This window comes from Herpailurus yagouaroundi, unplaced genomic scaffold, assembly GCF_014898765.1.
Source record: "Herpailurus yagouaroundi ecotype Mexico unplaced genomic scaffold, PumYag 28, whole genome shotgun sequence".
NCBI lineage: Eukaryota > Metazoa > Chordata > Mammalia > Carnivora > Felidae > Herpailurus > Herpailurus yagouaroundi.
Window position 1 is genome coordinate 109,124,400 of NW_024412376.1, and position 15,567 is coordinate 109,139,966.

The 15,567-nt window shown below is 34.6% G+C and overlaps 1 protein-coding gene across 2 annotated transcripts in view; it reads left to right on the forward strand.

Annotated features, from left to right (window-relative positions):
- Positions 1 to 12,816, forward strand: part of ANKRD17 (ankyrin repeat domain 17) — a 163,354-nt gene extending 150,538 nt beyond the window's left edge. For both annotated transcript variants that reach the window (XM_040481444.1, XM_040481441.1), the window contains 5 exons: positions 3,913 to 4,110; positions 10,051 to 10,299; positions 10,823 to 11,001; positions 11,409 to 11,573; positions 12,214 to 12,816. In XM_040481444.1, coding sequence (XP_040337378.1) covers positions 3,913 to 4,110; positions 10,051 to 10,299; positions 10,823 to 11,001; positions 11,409 to 11,573; positions 12,214 to 12,273 — 851 coding nt within the window. In that variant the 3' untranslated portion in view covers positions 12,274 to 12,816. The remainder of the gene's footprint in view (positions 1 to 3,912; positions 4,111 to 10,050; positions 10,300 to 10,822; positions 11,002 to 11,408; positions 11,574 to 12,213) is intronic.
- Positions 12,817 to 15,567: the final 2,751 nt, after the last annotated feature.

The following is a 15,567-nucleotide window of genomic DNA, read 5'->3' on the forward strand; positions in this document are numbered from 1 at the left end:
TCAAAAATAAATAAATATAAAAAAAAGAAAATAAAAAAATGAGAAAAACACAGAGCCACATAGTTTTAATAAGGTAGCCCCTAATCGTATGTGCTCTTCAAATTAAAATTGAATAAAATTAGAAATTCCTCTTGGTCAAACTAGCCGTTTATTGAAAACTGTATAAAACTGGCATACATCACTGTGTAGGTTTAAGGTGTACAGCATAATGATTTGACTTATATTGTGAAACGATTACTGTAATAAGTTTAATTAGCACCCATCATCATATAGATACAATAAAAAAGAGGGAAAAAATTATTTTTCCTTGTGATTTTTTTTTTTCCTCTTAGGATTTTACTCTCTTAACAACTTTCATATATATCCTGCGGCAGTGTTAACTATAGTCATCATGTTGTACATTACATCCTTATGGTACTCATTTATCCTATAAATACCTTTTCATCACCTTCTTCCAGTTCCCCTTTCTCCCACCTCTGGTAACCACAAATCTGATCTTTTTCTATGCATTTGTTTGTTTTTAGATTCCACATATTGAGATCATACAGTATTTGCCTTTCTCTGTCTGACTTACTTCAATTACCGTAATTCCCTCCAGGTCCATCCATGTTGTTGCAAATGGCAGGATTTCCTTCCTTTTTATGGCTGAATAATATTCCTGTGTGTGTGTGTGTGTGTGTGTGTGTGTGTGTGTGTGTGCGCGCGCGCGCGCACGCGTGCGCATGCACGCGCACATATGTATGCATGTGCACCCACGACATCTTTATCCATTCATCTGTTGATGGACACCTTGGTTGTTTCCATGTCTTGGCTATTGTAATAATGCTGCTGTGAACATGGGAATGCAGATATTTTTGAGTTAATGATTTTGTTTCCTTTGCTATATTTCCAGAAGTGGAATTGCTGGTTTATATATAGCAGTTCTATTTTTAATTTTTTGTGCAGTCTCCATACTATTTTTCATTGTGACTCTAAGCTGGCCTTATTTCATTTAATAAGCACATATGGCTAGTGGCTACCATAATAGAAAGTACAATATCAAATATATCTGTGTTCTTGGAAAGCTCTATTATCATTTAATATGATGCTGATATTTGTAGAGAACTTAAAGAAAGATCTCTTAGTTGTAAGTGATTGCTTTTTTTATTAACTTTTTACTTTGAAATGTTTTAAATTTATAGAAGAATTCTTCTGTAATTACCCCATCTTCCCCTAGTATAAATATTTAATATAATCCTTTATTTTTTAAAACTAAGAAGTTAATATTGGTACAGTACAATTGACTACAGACTTTATTCAGATTTCACCGGTGTTTCCAATAATGTTCTTTTTCTGTTGCATTGTCCAATCTGGGATACCAAGTTGCCTCTAGAGCTATGTATTTTAATGTGAACATCTCAAGTAATTAAAGATAAGCCATACCAGAGATAGACAAACTATTGTCCATGGGCCAAAAATGGCCTGCTGCCTATTTTTACATTTGTTACGTTTTAAAATTGAGATTTAATAATAATGTAAGATTTTTTTAATGATTAAAAATATTTTTTAAATAATACTGTGTGACACAAAAAAATAGGAATTTGAATTTCAGTGTTCATAAGTAAAGTTTTATTGGAACACAGCCATGCCCATTCATTTACATATTGTGTTATAGCTACTTTCATGCTTTAATGATAGCCTGAAAATATTTACTATTCAGCCTTTTGCAGAAATGCTGCTAACCTGATCTGTGTTATTGAAGTGATGACATTCTGGGACTAAAAATTTCTAAATTTAATGGGAACTGGATGTAATTTTTACCTATTCCTGTGACATGTGAATACAATGTAATGAACATGGTCAGTAAATGTTTCTTTGCTGGGGACTGATGGAAGTATTTATGTGTACTTACAAAATAATACAATTTCTCTTGAGTACTGAAATGTTAGAATTAAGAGATCATCATATGCCAATGCATTGGAAATGTTTTTATATTTCATATTTATGATAGTTGGAATTTATTGAAAATACTTCACTTTTCAAAACAAGGTGAATTCTAGGTAGTGTGTTGAGAAAGACTAAAATTAAGATTTAGAGAAAAAGGAAACAAATTCTTATTTTGTGGAAGGGTAGGGAAAAAAGGCCAGCTCTATAAAGGAACTGAGGTTTTTGGGGGTGTATAGTTGATTAGAGCCAAAGTTAGCATGAAGTTTAATTTGAGAGTCTGTTGGGAATACTACTCAATTCAGGTCAGCAAAACAGGCATGTTTGCCTTCACAGTTCTACCACTATTACCACACTCAAGAGAATTAACATTAATTAGACAATACCAACCAATATGCAGTACCATCCTCCCATATATAACCATTGTGCCTGTGTCTGTCTGTCTTTCTTTCTTTCTTTCTTTCTTTCTTTCTTTCTTTCTTTCTTTCTTTTTTTTCTTTTCATCCAAGATTCAATCAAGGTTCACACATTGCTTTTGGCTGCCATGTTTCTGTGGTCTCCCCCAGTCTAAAATCTCACTACCTTCCTTTGTTTTTCTTGACATGAATTCTTTGAAGAGTCCAGTTGTTCTGAAGAATGTCCCACATTTTAGATTAGATTCATCTGTTTCCTTAGTCCATGATTACATTCAAGTCAAACATTTTTGGCAGGAACTTCAAACGGGTGATGTTTTGAACCTCACACTGCATTACATCAGGAGGCATTCACTGAAGATTGTTTCACTATTAGCTATAGAAAGGATGGCCACTTAGTTAAGATGCTGATCATCAGATCTGTCCATTGTAGAAGTATAGCTATGTTTTTCTCCCCCTATAGTTTTTTTAGACTTTTTTTTTTTTTTGCATATACATGATTGAGTTTATTATAAAAAAGGTAAGAAAAAATGGGGTTTGAGATAGGAAGGATACAGGTGGATAGGCCTCAACAGCACTGCCACTGATCTACCTGTTCTTTCACATCAAGAAGTTGATCTTGCGAGTCATTTCCATGTTGTAGATCCACTGGCAGGTTTCATAGCTTCCCCTCTGTCATCGGCGACAAGGCTTTTCATAGTACCGCCGCCATCGCTTAATGTCCTCAATGAGCCCATCCATGGTGAGGATTCTGTTTAAGGTCCTGTGGGTACCTTCCACATTTCTTTCCTGTACCATCACAGTCCTGGCAATGAACTTCAGATGTTTTGCCATGACCTTGGGATTTAAATCTTTACTCTGCAGGACCCCATGCTCTCCAGAGCCAGCTGCTGGGAACCTTAGTTCCTAGACTTTATTTTTTAAATAGCACTTTTAGGTTCACAGAAAAGCATAGAGAAAATTGAGAGGAAAGTACAGAATTTCCCACATATCTCCTGCCCCCAGCAGGCAGAGCCTCTTCCATTATCAGTATCCCTGACCAGGGTTGTGCATTTGTTAGAATTGATGAACCTCTATCAACACATCCTTATCAAAGTCTGGTTTTCATTACGGTTCACTTTTGGTGTTCTACATTCTGTGGGTTTGAACAAATGTTTAATGACATGTATCCATCAGTATAGTATCATACACAATATTTTCAGTGTCATAGAAATAGTCTCTGCTTTGCCTAGTCATCTCTCTCTCCCTCCTGAGTTTTTTAAAGATAAGTTTTTATGTAATTCCTTGGCCATTAGGCCAGTTGAAACTCCAATGTTGATATTAAATCTACATGTATTCTATAATTAAAGTATCATATATTAAAATTAAATATAAAAATAATTTTCCTTGATAATTGTTCCTTTTTTTATAGTCCTCTTTATAGAAGGGAAAATGAGTCAATGGACTGGAAGAAATAGCAAGGAGAAATCTAAAATATTTGGGGGTATTTTAGAGGTCTCTTAATTTTAATTTAGTTTTTTTTTTTTAATTTTTTTCTCCTACAGGTAACTATTATAAATTATCTTCTGTCTTTCAGGTATTGTCAACATGGACTCGCCATATGGTTCTGTAACACCTTCTTCTACACATTTGGGAAACTTTGCCTCAAACCTTTCAGGAGGTCAAATGTATGGACCTGGGGCACCCCTTGGAGGAGCACCCGCAGCTGCTAACTTTAACAGACAACATTTTTCCCCACTTAGTTTGTTGACTCCATGTTCATCAGCATCGAATGGTGAGTATTATACATTATAATTCCATAATAAGAGTTTGTATATGTTTCCTTAAGAGCAAGAGGTTTTAAGTGGGCAAAGACAAAAGATGACTTACGAGCTGTGAACAAGTCTTGAATATATCAAGACTAATGAAATGGGAACAGAGGAACAAACATTTTTATAAATAGCAAATGATTAAAAAGTCTGAAATACATTATAATTTTTGAATGATTTAACCTGCTTAGTTTTTTCTTATACTCCTCTTAACATTAATTTTTATACCTAAATATATAACAGATCTGGATCAGTGTCTTCTATGTTGAGCTGAAACTAAACCATCATAGGAATAAACATATTCCTTAAGATGTCTACATATAGGTGATTCATATTCGTGTGTGTGTGTGTGTGTGTGTGTGTGTGTGTGTGTGTGTGTGTGTATGGATAATTTTTGATTTTCATGTTCATGAAAAAATAGGAATTGGGAGAAAAGGAGTTAAAATTGCAACATGACTGCTCATTGAAAAGGGTTAACCTGAGGGGTAGGTGCCTGGGTGGGTCAATCAGTTGATTTTTGCTCAGGTCGTGATCTCACAGTTTGTGGCATCGAGCCTCACGTCGGGCTCTTTACTGTTAGCTTGGGGTGGATTTAGGATCTTCTCTCTTTCTCTCTCGCTTTCTGTCCCTTCCCTGCTCATGTGCGTAAGTATTACTCTGAAATTTTTGGTAGCTAATCTTTAGAATGGGTTCTCAGTAGCAGAGGCTGTTTTTATGCATAATAAAAACATACTTATTAATATTTATTTAGGAAATAAATTCAGGGATTTTGTGATGAAATTCAGAAAGTATGATAGGTTGTTTTGCCCTATAGTTTGTTTCACTGTGTGGGCTTTTCATTGTTTTTTTTTATTTTTTGTTTTTTGGTTTGGTTTTATGTTTATTTGATTTTTGTTTCGGTTGAGAAAACATTGTGCTTTTTGTAACAATGCAACCAATATAGGTTAAGTTTTCTAATACATTGCTGATTGATACAGAATATCACTGAAGCTATTAAAATTGTTTTCATTGATGCATTCCAACATTTTTTGAAGTTTCAAAAAGTTTCAGGGGTGCCTGAATGGCTTAGTCGGTTGGGCATCCGACATCAGCTCAGGTCATGATCTCACAGTTCACGAGTTCGAGCCCTGCATCGAGCTCTGTGCTGACAGCTCGATCCTGGATCCTGCTTCGGATTCTGTGTCTCCCTCTCTTTCTGCCCCTCCCCTGCTCATGCGCTCTCTTGCTCTCTCTCTCTCTCTCTCTCTCTCTCTCTCTCTCTCAGAAATAAACATTAAAAAAATTTTTTTTAATTTTCTAAAAGTTTCAGAAATTTTCAAACTTACAGAAAAATTGAAAGAATACTTTAAGAAGCATCCATATTCCTTTCAATTGTTAACTCCTTAAAATTACCAATTTTTTAAACATTTTGCTCCAGTTTATGTAATCTCCAGTTTTTTATTGTTGAAACATTTGAAAGTAAGGTTCAGATATGACACTTGTGACCTAAAAACTTTAGTGTCCATCTTAAAAATAAGGACATTTTCTTACACAGCCACAATACCATTATCAAATAAACGTTAATATTAGTAATGTCACGTCATACATACTTCCTATTCAGATATCCCCAATTGCCCTAAAACATTTTTTATACATTTTTTTTTCCCTTCGAACCATGAATCACTCAGGGTAAATGTATTACATTAGACTTTGTCTCTCAGGTCTATCTTAAAAAAATAATTTTAAACTTGTAAGCATAGTACAAAGAACCCTTATATATTTTTCTCAGATTCACCAGTTGTTAACATGTTGCCACATTCTTTCATTTTCTGGGTGTGTAGGTGTATAGAATTTTTTTTTCTGAACCATTTTAGAGTTAGTTGCAGGTATCAAGCTATTTTCCCCTGAATACTCTAAAGGATTATATTTCTTAAAAATAAGAAAATTCTCTGCTACAACTATGGTACAATTAGCAAATTCAGCAAATTTTATGTTGGACAGTATTAGCTAATACATAGTCCATATTTACATTTACTAGGTGTCCCAATAACACCTAGTAATTATAAATATTATAATTATAAATAATAATAATTATATAGTTTAAATTATATAGTTTAAATTTAAATAATAAATATTATTTCCTCTCATCCAAGATTCAAATCAAGATCACAGATTACATTGAATTCCATGTCTTTTTAGTGTGAAATATTCTGGAACTGTTCCCTCAGTCTTTCTTTGTCTTCCAAAGAAAGACATTTTGAAGAGTACAGGTCAGTTGATGATAAAATTCCCCTTCATTTGTTTTTCTGATATTTCTTCATGATTAAATTTAGGCTAAGTGTTTTTGACAGGAATATTAGTGTGTAGTCAATGTTGTGTCCTTATCTCAGTATATTGCATTAGAAAGTATAAAATGTTAAGTTTGTGCCATTATTGGCACTGTTAACTTTGAATCATTTTGTTAAGATCATGAATACCAGGTTTCTGTACTGTAAAATTATAATTTTTCCCTTTGTAATTAGTACGTAATCTGTGTAGGGTTTTTGTGAGACTGTGTTCTTATTCCTCATCATCCTTTCAGGCAGATTATAAGGGAATGGGGGAAGAAGTAGCACTTGTCTGAGTAATATATAAATTTTACTTTTGAAATGATGTTAATGTTTATAAATTCCAAAAACACCACACCCAACTTTGTTGAAGGAAAAATGCTAAAATTGAACATAAATAGAAACAAACTTATCCATATTGCAAATTATTAACATAAACCTACTAAAAAAATAATCCAGAGGAGCCTAGGTGACTCACTCAGTGGGTGTCCAGCTCTTGATTTCAGCTCAAGTCATGATTCGCGATTCACAGTTCATGGGATCAAGGCCTGCGTTGGGCTCTGCGCTGTCAGCGCAGAGACTGCTTGAGATTTTCTGTCTTCTTCTTTCTCTGCCCCTTCCCTGCTCATGTTCTGTCTCTCTCTCAAAAATAAATGAGCATAAAAAATTAAAAAAAAAAATAGAACAATTCAAAAAACTTGTGAACATAGTACTTTATATACCCTTCACTCTAAAGACGACGAGATTTCAGACAAATCTTCAATTCTGCTTAGGACATGTGATTTTTATAATGTTATGGATAAGCAGTTCTAAAATTATGGGGTTTATTATAGGATTGGGTTAATAAGTATATTGATGATGCTGGGATGCATGGTCCTCACTGTGAGAAAAGAGAGGTGTAAAATGGGGTAAGGCAAGGAAGAACCCTATGGAATTGGATTAAAATTAGAGGATCACTGTGAACTCATGATTTTTCAATTATCTATATATTGGAGTGAATCATATAAAATTGCAATTTTCCCTCTAGCGCTATCTACTGAAAGGGCCTAGAAACAATTAATCTTTAATAGCAGTGAGCACATCCAGTGTTTCTATCTATCTGTTAAATATTTTTGTGCACTGAAAGAAACTATGATTTTTTTTTTTTTTTTTTTTTTTAAGAGAGGGAGCTCATGAGCACAATTGGGGGAGGGGGCAAAGGAAGGGAGAGAGAGAGAATCTTGAGTAGACTCCATGCTCAGTGCAGAGCCCGACATGGGGCTTGATCCCATGACCCTGGGATAATGCCTGAGTCGAAATCAAGAGTCGGATGCTCATAGGACTGAAACACCCAGGTGCCCCAGAAACTAGGCTTTCTTAGCTGATTCTAGAGTTGGGGGAGGGAAAGCATAAGGGGAGCCTGCAAAGTCTTCTCGTGTTAGTAATTGTTTAAAATGATGGGGACATGGCAACACACAGGAAGCAGCTTTACTAAAGGGACTCCCACTGGCCAAATTCAGGAAAATTTGACTACCATAATGAATAATGGCAACTCATGGGATAAAATAAGAATCCATAAGTTCATAATGATTATGAATAAGATTTTAGAATTTAATTTAATTAGTTTTTTTTTTAAGAAATTAAAATTTTACATGGGAACTCTCTTCCTTACAGTATAAGGACAACTCATACATGTGGGAGTTACGATTTGAGTCATTGTTTTGCAACCATTAAAGTGTTTCAGGCAAGACTCTCACTTTTACCTCTAATACTGAATTTTTAACCAGTCTGCACTTTCTTCACTTAGTATAGATCTTAATACTGTTATTTTTTAATGACCATTTAGTTTGTTAATCTGTTCATAGGAATGTAATTTTGTATTTTCATTTCTTCTAGTCTTTCAAGATTTTGTTTTCAGTATTTATCTGCATACTTTTTAAAGTTGCCGTTCTGGATGCTGTTGTAGAACTAACCACAGAAGCATGTGACTTATTTTTCATAATGTATTTGTCTGGTTTTATGTACTTGAACAGGTTCTGTCATATTTCTCCATATAGTCTATACATCTTCTCACTCCCTCTCCTTTAGGACACCAGATATTAGGACTTTGCAAGTTAAGTTGGGATGTGGCGGATACAAGACCCTTCCTGTAAATTTTTTGTTAGAAAGCAAAGAACCCTTTCTTGAGGCCCCAGAATAATAGATTGGTGATACCCAAGAACCTTCTGCATATAAAGGCTGGGTAGAGATCACCTGAGCCCTTATTCCACTCAAACTACTAAGATCTGTTTTACCAACACTCAGTCAGCTCATGCATTGGTACTGATCACTGGCTCTAGTCTGTGCATTTCAGTCCTTGGCAAATTTAGTCAATGGGCCGTGTTGTCATTCAGTCTTATAAAACTGTTGTCAGATCAAAAAGCAGTAAAACATAATTTTGAAAGGAAGAAACTAATTTTACGTTGTGACACAATATACGTGTGTGTGTGTAGTTGAAATAATATATTTACAAAACAGTTGTTATCCTTACAATGTATGTTGCATGCTGGTATTTTCTATTCTGTTTTCTTTCTCCTTTAAAAACATTTTTGTAAGCAAGTCATGACCAGCCACATTAATCTCATTATCAATGGTAGTTCAGTAAACACTGAACAGAAGCATGAAGAAACAGAGTAATTTTCTTGAAGGAACATTTTTTTTTTTTAAATGTGTAAGTCACTCTGCTCTTTCAGGACCTGTTGTCATTTCAAAACCGAAATGGATTTAGCACGAAGCCAATGAAGTTTAAGCTTCAGGGTACCTTATTTGCCAAGGGACCCTGCTAAAGCCGTATACCTAGTTTTGTGTTTGTAATTTTATATTCTTTTTCTAAAGAAGGTTCTCCAGGACTGAAATGGATCATTCTTCACTCAGATTAGTCCAGTAAGCCTGCAGGGAGGAAGCAGTAAACAGTCATCTGATAAAAATATGGCTATGAGATTGGCAGAATCTGTGGAGAGGACAGATTTCTTAAATGGGGCAAGTCAGCAGGCAGGCCTCATTATTCTGTCCATTTAAACAGAACATGGAGGGGGGCGCCTGGGTGGCGCAGTCGGTTAAGCGTCCGACTTCAGCCAGGTCACGATCTCACGGTCCGTGAGTTCAGGCTCTGGGCTGATGGCTCGGAGCCTGGAGCCTGTTTCCGATTCTGTGTCTCCCTCTCTCTGCCCCTCCCCCGTTCATGCTCTGTCTCTCTCTGTCCCAAAAATAAATAAACGTTGAAAAAAAAAATTTAAACATTGTCTTCTTATTGCTCTGGTGTTTATTTTACTCAGTGTCAAACATTAATTTATTTAAATATTAATTAGTTTAATGGGTTATATCACATGTGTAGTTGGACATCTTTACATTCTGTCATGTAACTAAATGGAAAAATTGTGAATCAATTTTTAAAAATTATTGCAAAGTCCTGGACCTTAACCAAATTTCAGTATACATAATTTTCTAGCATTATTTTCATGCTTCATTTTCCTCAGAGAACACATACTTATGGTGTCTTCAGGATTTAAGATTTGATTTTACAAAATTACATGTATACTCTATAGATGACATGTATACTATTTCAAAATATCTTTTCTCTAGATTCTCCTGCACAGTCAGTATCCTCTGGAGTTCGTGCACCTTCGCCTGCCCCATCATCAGTACCTTTAGGGTCAGAGAAGCCCAGCAACGTCTCTCAGGACAGAAAAGTTCCAGTCCCTATTGGGACTGAACGTTCTGCACGTATCAGGCAAACTGGAACTTCAGCTCCATCTGTTATTGGGAGTAATTTATCTACATCAGTAGGGCATAGTGGAATCTGGTCTTTTGAAGGGATTGGTGGCAATCAAGGTAAGACTTGCTATCCTGCCTACTAGAAATTAAGTTTATGCATCTAACTAAAATATCATAAGTAATATGTAACTTTTACAGTCATTCTTAAAAGATCTGTGTTCATATCTCTTTGTTTTGACTAATCAGTTTTAAGAGTTCACCCCATTTTTTTATTCCCATGTGATCTCCCATTGAATTTATCATTGCATTCTGGAAATTGTCTAATACAAGCATATTGTTTTCTCCATTTCACTGTATTAAGGAGAAACTAGTATTTTCCTGGGACTCCAGCTCTTATCTTACCTTAGCAGTTTTTCTTTTGTAATAACCAGTGTTTAGGTTATTTTATTAGCCTATTATATCACTACCTACCAACACGGAAATACTGCAGTAAATATATAAAAGTAGGTCATTATTCTAAAGGGAAGCACAATTCAATGTGGAAAATTCTAGAAAAAAAATACAGAAAAGACTTTATTTTGCTGTCTTTTGATGTTAAATATCACCAACTATTTTTTTCTGCCTCTTTGTTTTCCCTCAGATAAAGTAGACTGGTGTAACCCTGGGATGGGAAATCCCATGATTCATAGGCCAATGTCCGATCCAGGAGTGTTTTCACAGCATCAAGCAATGGAGCGAGAGAATACAGGAATTGTAACTCCTTCTGGTACATTCCATCAGCATGTTCCTGCAGGATACATGGACTTTCCTAAAGTTGGGGTAATGGTGACTTAAATAAGCATTTTTATATTTCTAAATGTTTTTCTTATTATTAGCCTTATTTTACTTCCAAGTGGGTATTTATGAGATGATATGTGGGCTTCAGACTGTAATTATATGTCAAAATCTAGCTAAAATATAAATATTTATATCCTGATATTGTCCCAGTTGTTTAGAGAAATGTTCTTTGATAAAACATTTTGGCTGTATTAGGCTTATATATAATCTAATGCTAGAAGAAATCATATGATAGAAAATAATTTTTAGATTACCTAGATAATGTATATTTTCAAAATAAGATGAAGTTTCAAATATCAATTTTAATGCCATTGGTTATATTGGGAAAAGTAAGCAGTGACTTGAAGATATGACTAATGTGCATAATTTTTGCTTTCTTCTTTTTTAAGGGTATGCCTTTTTCTGTGTATGGGAACGCAATGATTCCTCCAGTAGCACCTATTCCTGATGGTGCTGGAGGACCCATATTTAATGGCCCTCATGCTGCAGACCCCTCTTGGAACTCCCTGATAAAGATGGTTTCGAGCTCCACAGAAAATAATGGCCCTCAAACGGTAAGGCTGATCATTCAGTGAACATTTAGTTAGTGTTTATGAGATGCCAAGACAAACAGGATACAGGTAAATCATGGTAGTGAGGGAGTATGGTGAATATGGGAAGTTGAGGAAATTGAGGGAAATTTAATAGAGCTGAAATACAGTAGAGAGATGTGGAAAATGGTACCAAAGGCATAATATATTTCATTGGGTAGCAGATGGTAGGCAAAAGATTTTGAGTTGCAAAGTGTTATAATTTTATACATCAAAATTTACTAATGGTGTGAAAAGGGCCATCTAGAGGTTACTTCTTTTAAGTATTTTAAATTGCAAAACAATGTAGAACTCTGAAAATTTACAGAAATTATTAGTGTATTTTAGTTTATTTTGGTGTATATATAATATCTTTGTCTCATTTTCCTTCTTTAATCATCAGTCTATATGTATTCAGGTAATGGTTTTTAAAAAATGATAAATCAGATCCTGTTTGAGAATTAAGGGCTTATCATTGCTTTTCTTCATTGTTTCTAAGCGTGTTGCAGATTGAGTGAGATTTAGCTATTTTACCTTATAGATATTAAGAGCACTTAATTTTTGTTTTTATCAAATATGTGTTACAGATGTAACACTTAATAAAATGTATGCTCGATTTTCATAGGTGTGGACTGGACCCTGGGCACCTCACATGAACAGTGTGCATATGAACCAGCTCGGCTGATGAGGATCGGCTTGTTAGCCTGCAGATTCCTTTTCATTCAGAGGAAATCACAAGTGGCCGAAAAAAATTCATGCTCCCAAATCATTCTACTGATGTGCTTGACTGAAGTGTGTAGGCTTTTTGCAGAAGAAGTTACTAACTGACCTATTTTCTGTGAACATTTGTGACTGCCCATTCCCCACCACCATCTGTTTTACCTTAGTTAGCATTTTTCTTATCATTTTTCTTTTTTTCTTTCCCTCTTCCCCTTTGGACATAACTTTCTGTTGAAGCTGTTCTTTGGCTGGTTGGTTTTAGTACTGTAAACTGCTTCTGAGCAAACACGGAAATTTAGCAAAATTATGTAAACTTGATCCTGAAGTTTTAGAATGGCAAATAAATGTACAATTGTTTACATAACAGAAAAGGCTAAGCAGAAAGTAAATTTCAATATGTCAGTATAGAGGCTCTACTTTATGTAGACTTAAATTAATGTGAGATATGTACCTTCATATTCAGAAATCTGGATGTTTCCTTCATACATTAAACTATTAATAAGCATAACTTTTCTGCTTGTGTAATTTAAGTATAAAGTAAAACAATGGGCATTATCAGTGAATGTTTCCCGATGCTGGCTTTTAAAATACCCATCTTGCTCTCTTTAGAGTTTGTTTGCAGCAGGGCACATATAGAAGAAATCTATCACTTTTCCATGTTTTTTTATTACCTTCTCACACTTTTAAAACTAATACACACTTCTCTTCACTCTTCTCTCTTCACTTTTACCGCTAATACCAGTAAAATTCTCTTGCTGATCGTGAAGTAATTTTGTAAAGATTTTTATTGTAATGGCTGCTACAGAGAAATGGAGCACCTTCATCATCACTTGTGGTTGCTTCTAACCATAAAATGTTTAGTTGTTCTGAGAATTTAAAAAGCCACCACTGGTTCCCAGTCAGCATATATAGGCTCTTAATATACTGTTTATTATTAAACAATTCAATGTACTATTTTATATTGGAAAATATTGATTCTTAACATTGGCTTTCCAGTCATCAAGAGTCAACATAAAAATTCCAATTTTCAGTAATCTAGTGGAAAGTATCTTTCCCCCTCCACCCCCCAATTTTAAAGGCTTCTTATTCTCTACACTTGTATATTATCAGTGAAAGGGATCAACAGCTAACTTGGGGCAAGTAATAAGGGTAATTTTGCATTTGTCACTAAGACAGTTTATGGTATACGTGACTACACAGAATACAAAATAACGTCTTCATTTTACCTGTTTATATAAGATACAGAGCCACACTAAACTACTCAATGGGATTTATCTATTCCATTCACTTAAAACAATAAACAATAACGTATTCAAGAAGAATATGTGTCCTACCCTGTCTCATATGGAAAAATAAATCATATGGTTGAAATATAAAAGAAAGTAAGCATAAAAGTGAAGTAATGAATGCATCAATCTCTCTCTCTCTCTTTTTTTTTTTTTTTAATTAAGCAGATTCCACAGTGGTAAAACTAAAATTTAGATAAATGACTCAGAGTTGACAATAGTAATATGGTTCCTTGGCTGTAAAGTAAATGAAATGATTTCTTTATTCTGGTAGCTTGAATAAGGAGTAAAAAGATTTCTCAAAAATGTCTAGAAGTTTGTAAACAACACATTTATATCTTTTAGGAAGTGGTCTTAAAATATATAAATTTATGATTGATATGGCCAAATTTAAGGGAAAAGATAAATGATATCCTGCAAACATAGCTATGAAATAAAACTACAGCACTTTACTAAGAAAGGTGTGTAATGCTATTTAACAGTATTTTATCTATGACTTTTGCCACTATCCTATAATTTTTTGCTTATTTTTTTTTCCTGTGTTAACTAGGATTATTTTATAACTAAAATAATCCTGCTAGGTAATAGATACCACCCAATAATTATTACAACACATGAGTTGTGTTCATTCACCAAAATTTGTTAAGATAGGGGGTGTCTTACTAAGAAAGAACCTATATTTTCTTGACTTTAAACCTATGGGACAGGGGGATATAGATTGTATGCTCCATATTTAGTTTTAGAGATCAGTCTTGTTGAGTACAATACCATGATTTTAGAAGTCTGTACTAGGAACATTTTTCAAATACATTTTTTATATTTCAGATGGAATGCACTGCATTTTTATTTGAACAATAAAAAAAGAACCCATAATCCTTTGAGACCATGCAGGTCTTTTTTTCCCCCTTTTTGAAAGTATATGGTTTGTGTAATTGCAGACTACATAATGTATTTCTTTCATTCTTTTAAGAAGTGACTTAACTCTTGGAAATAATATTTGGGTTAGATCACACTTCAAATACTGAAATAATTAATACCTCAATTGTGTAATCTTTTTTTTAATTTTTTTTTTCCAACGTTTATTTATTTTTGGGACAGAGAGAGACAGAGCATGAACGGGGGAGGGGCAGAGAGAGAGGGAGACACAGAATCGGAAACAGGCTCCAGGCTCTGAGCCATCAGCCCAGAGCCTGACGTGGGGCTCGAACTCACGGACCGCAAGATCGTGACCTGGCTGAAGTCGGACGCTTAACCGACTGCGCCACCCAGGCGCCCCTCAATTGTGTAATCTTTTTATACCAAGCATTCCATTTTAGAGCTGATTTTGTTTACCAGTGCCAACAGAATCCCCTTTTCATAAGTTCTCAACATATATCAACATATTCAGAAAAACTGATTTTACTATTCATGTGAAAGATATTTTCCCCTTCTGTTTACTGTTGTTGTAAAACTAAGTCATTTTGTTAGCAGTTGAAAATTAACTTTTTGTTAAATTACTATACTTATTGTGATTTTTCTTCTCAGGAAAAAATTGGCGGTGGGGTCCGTAGTTCACTGACTGATTCTGTCTTGTTTTTCATGAAAATATTACACCATCTTTCTTTTGACTCAAATGACCTAAATACACATTTGATAAAAATTATTTTGCACACTATATTATTCACTTCATCTTTCAAACAATACAAAGTGATAGACTAAAGAGGGAAATTCAAAATCACAAAGCTTCTTCAGAGCCTCTGTTTTATTTCATCTATTTTTCACATTGAGTTTTTCAGAAACACTCTCATTCCTGCAGATCTGCCAGTACAGAACTTTTGCAATGCCAAGTAGTGTAATGCACACCCTCAGAAAGCAGAGGCCACTCTGCTGTCCACCATTTTGGCCTATGAAAGATGTGGTAGGAGATAGCAGGGAAACCTGTATACATCCCACTGATCAATGCTTGCTTCACGAAAGTCCCAACACTCAACTAA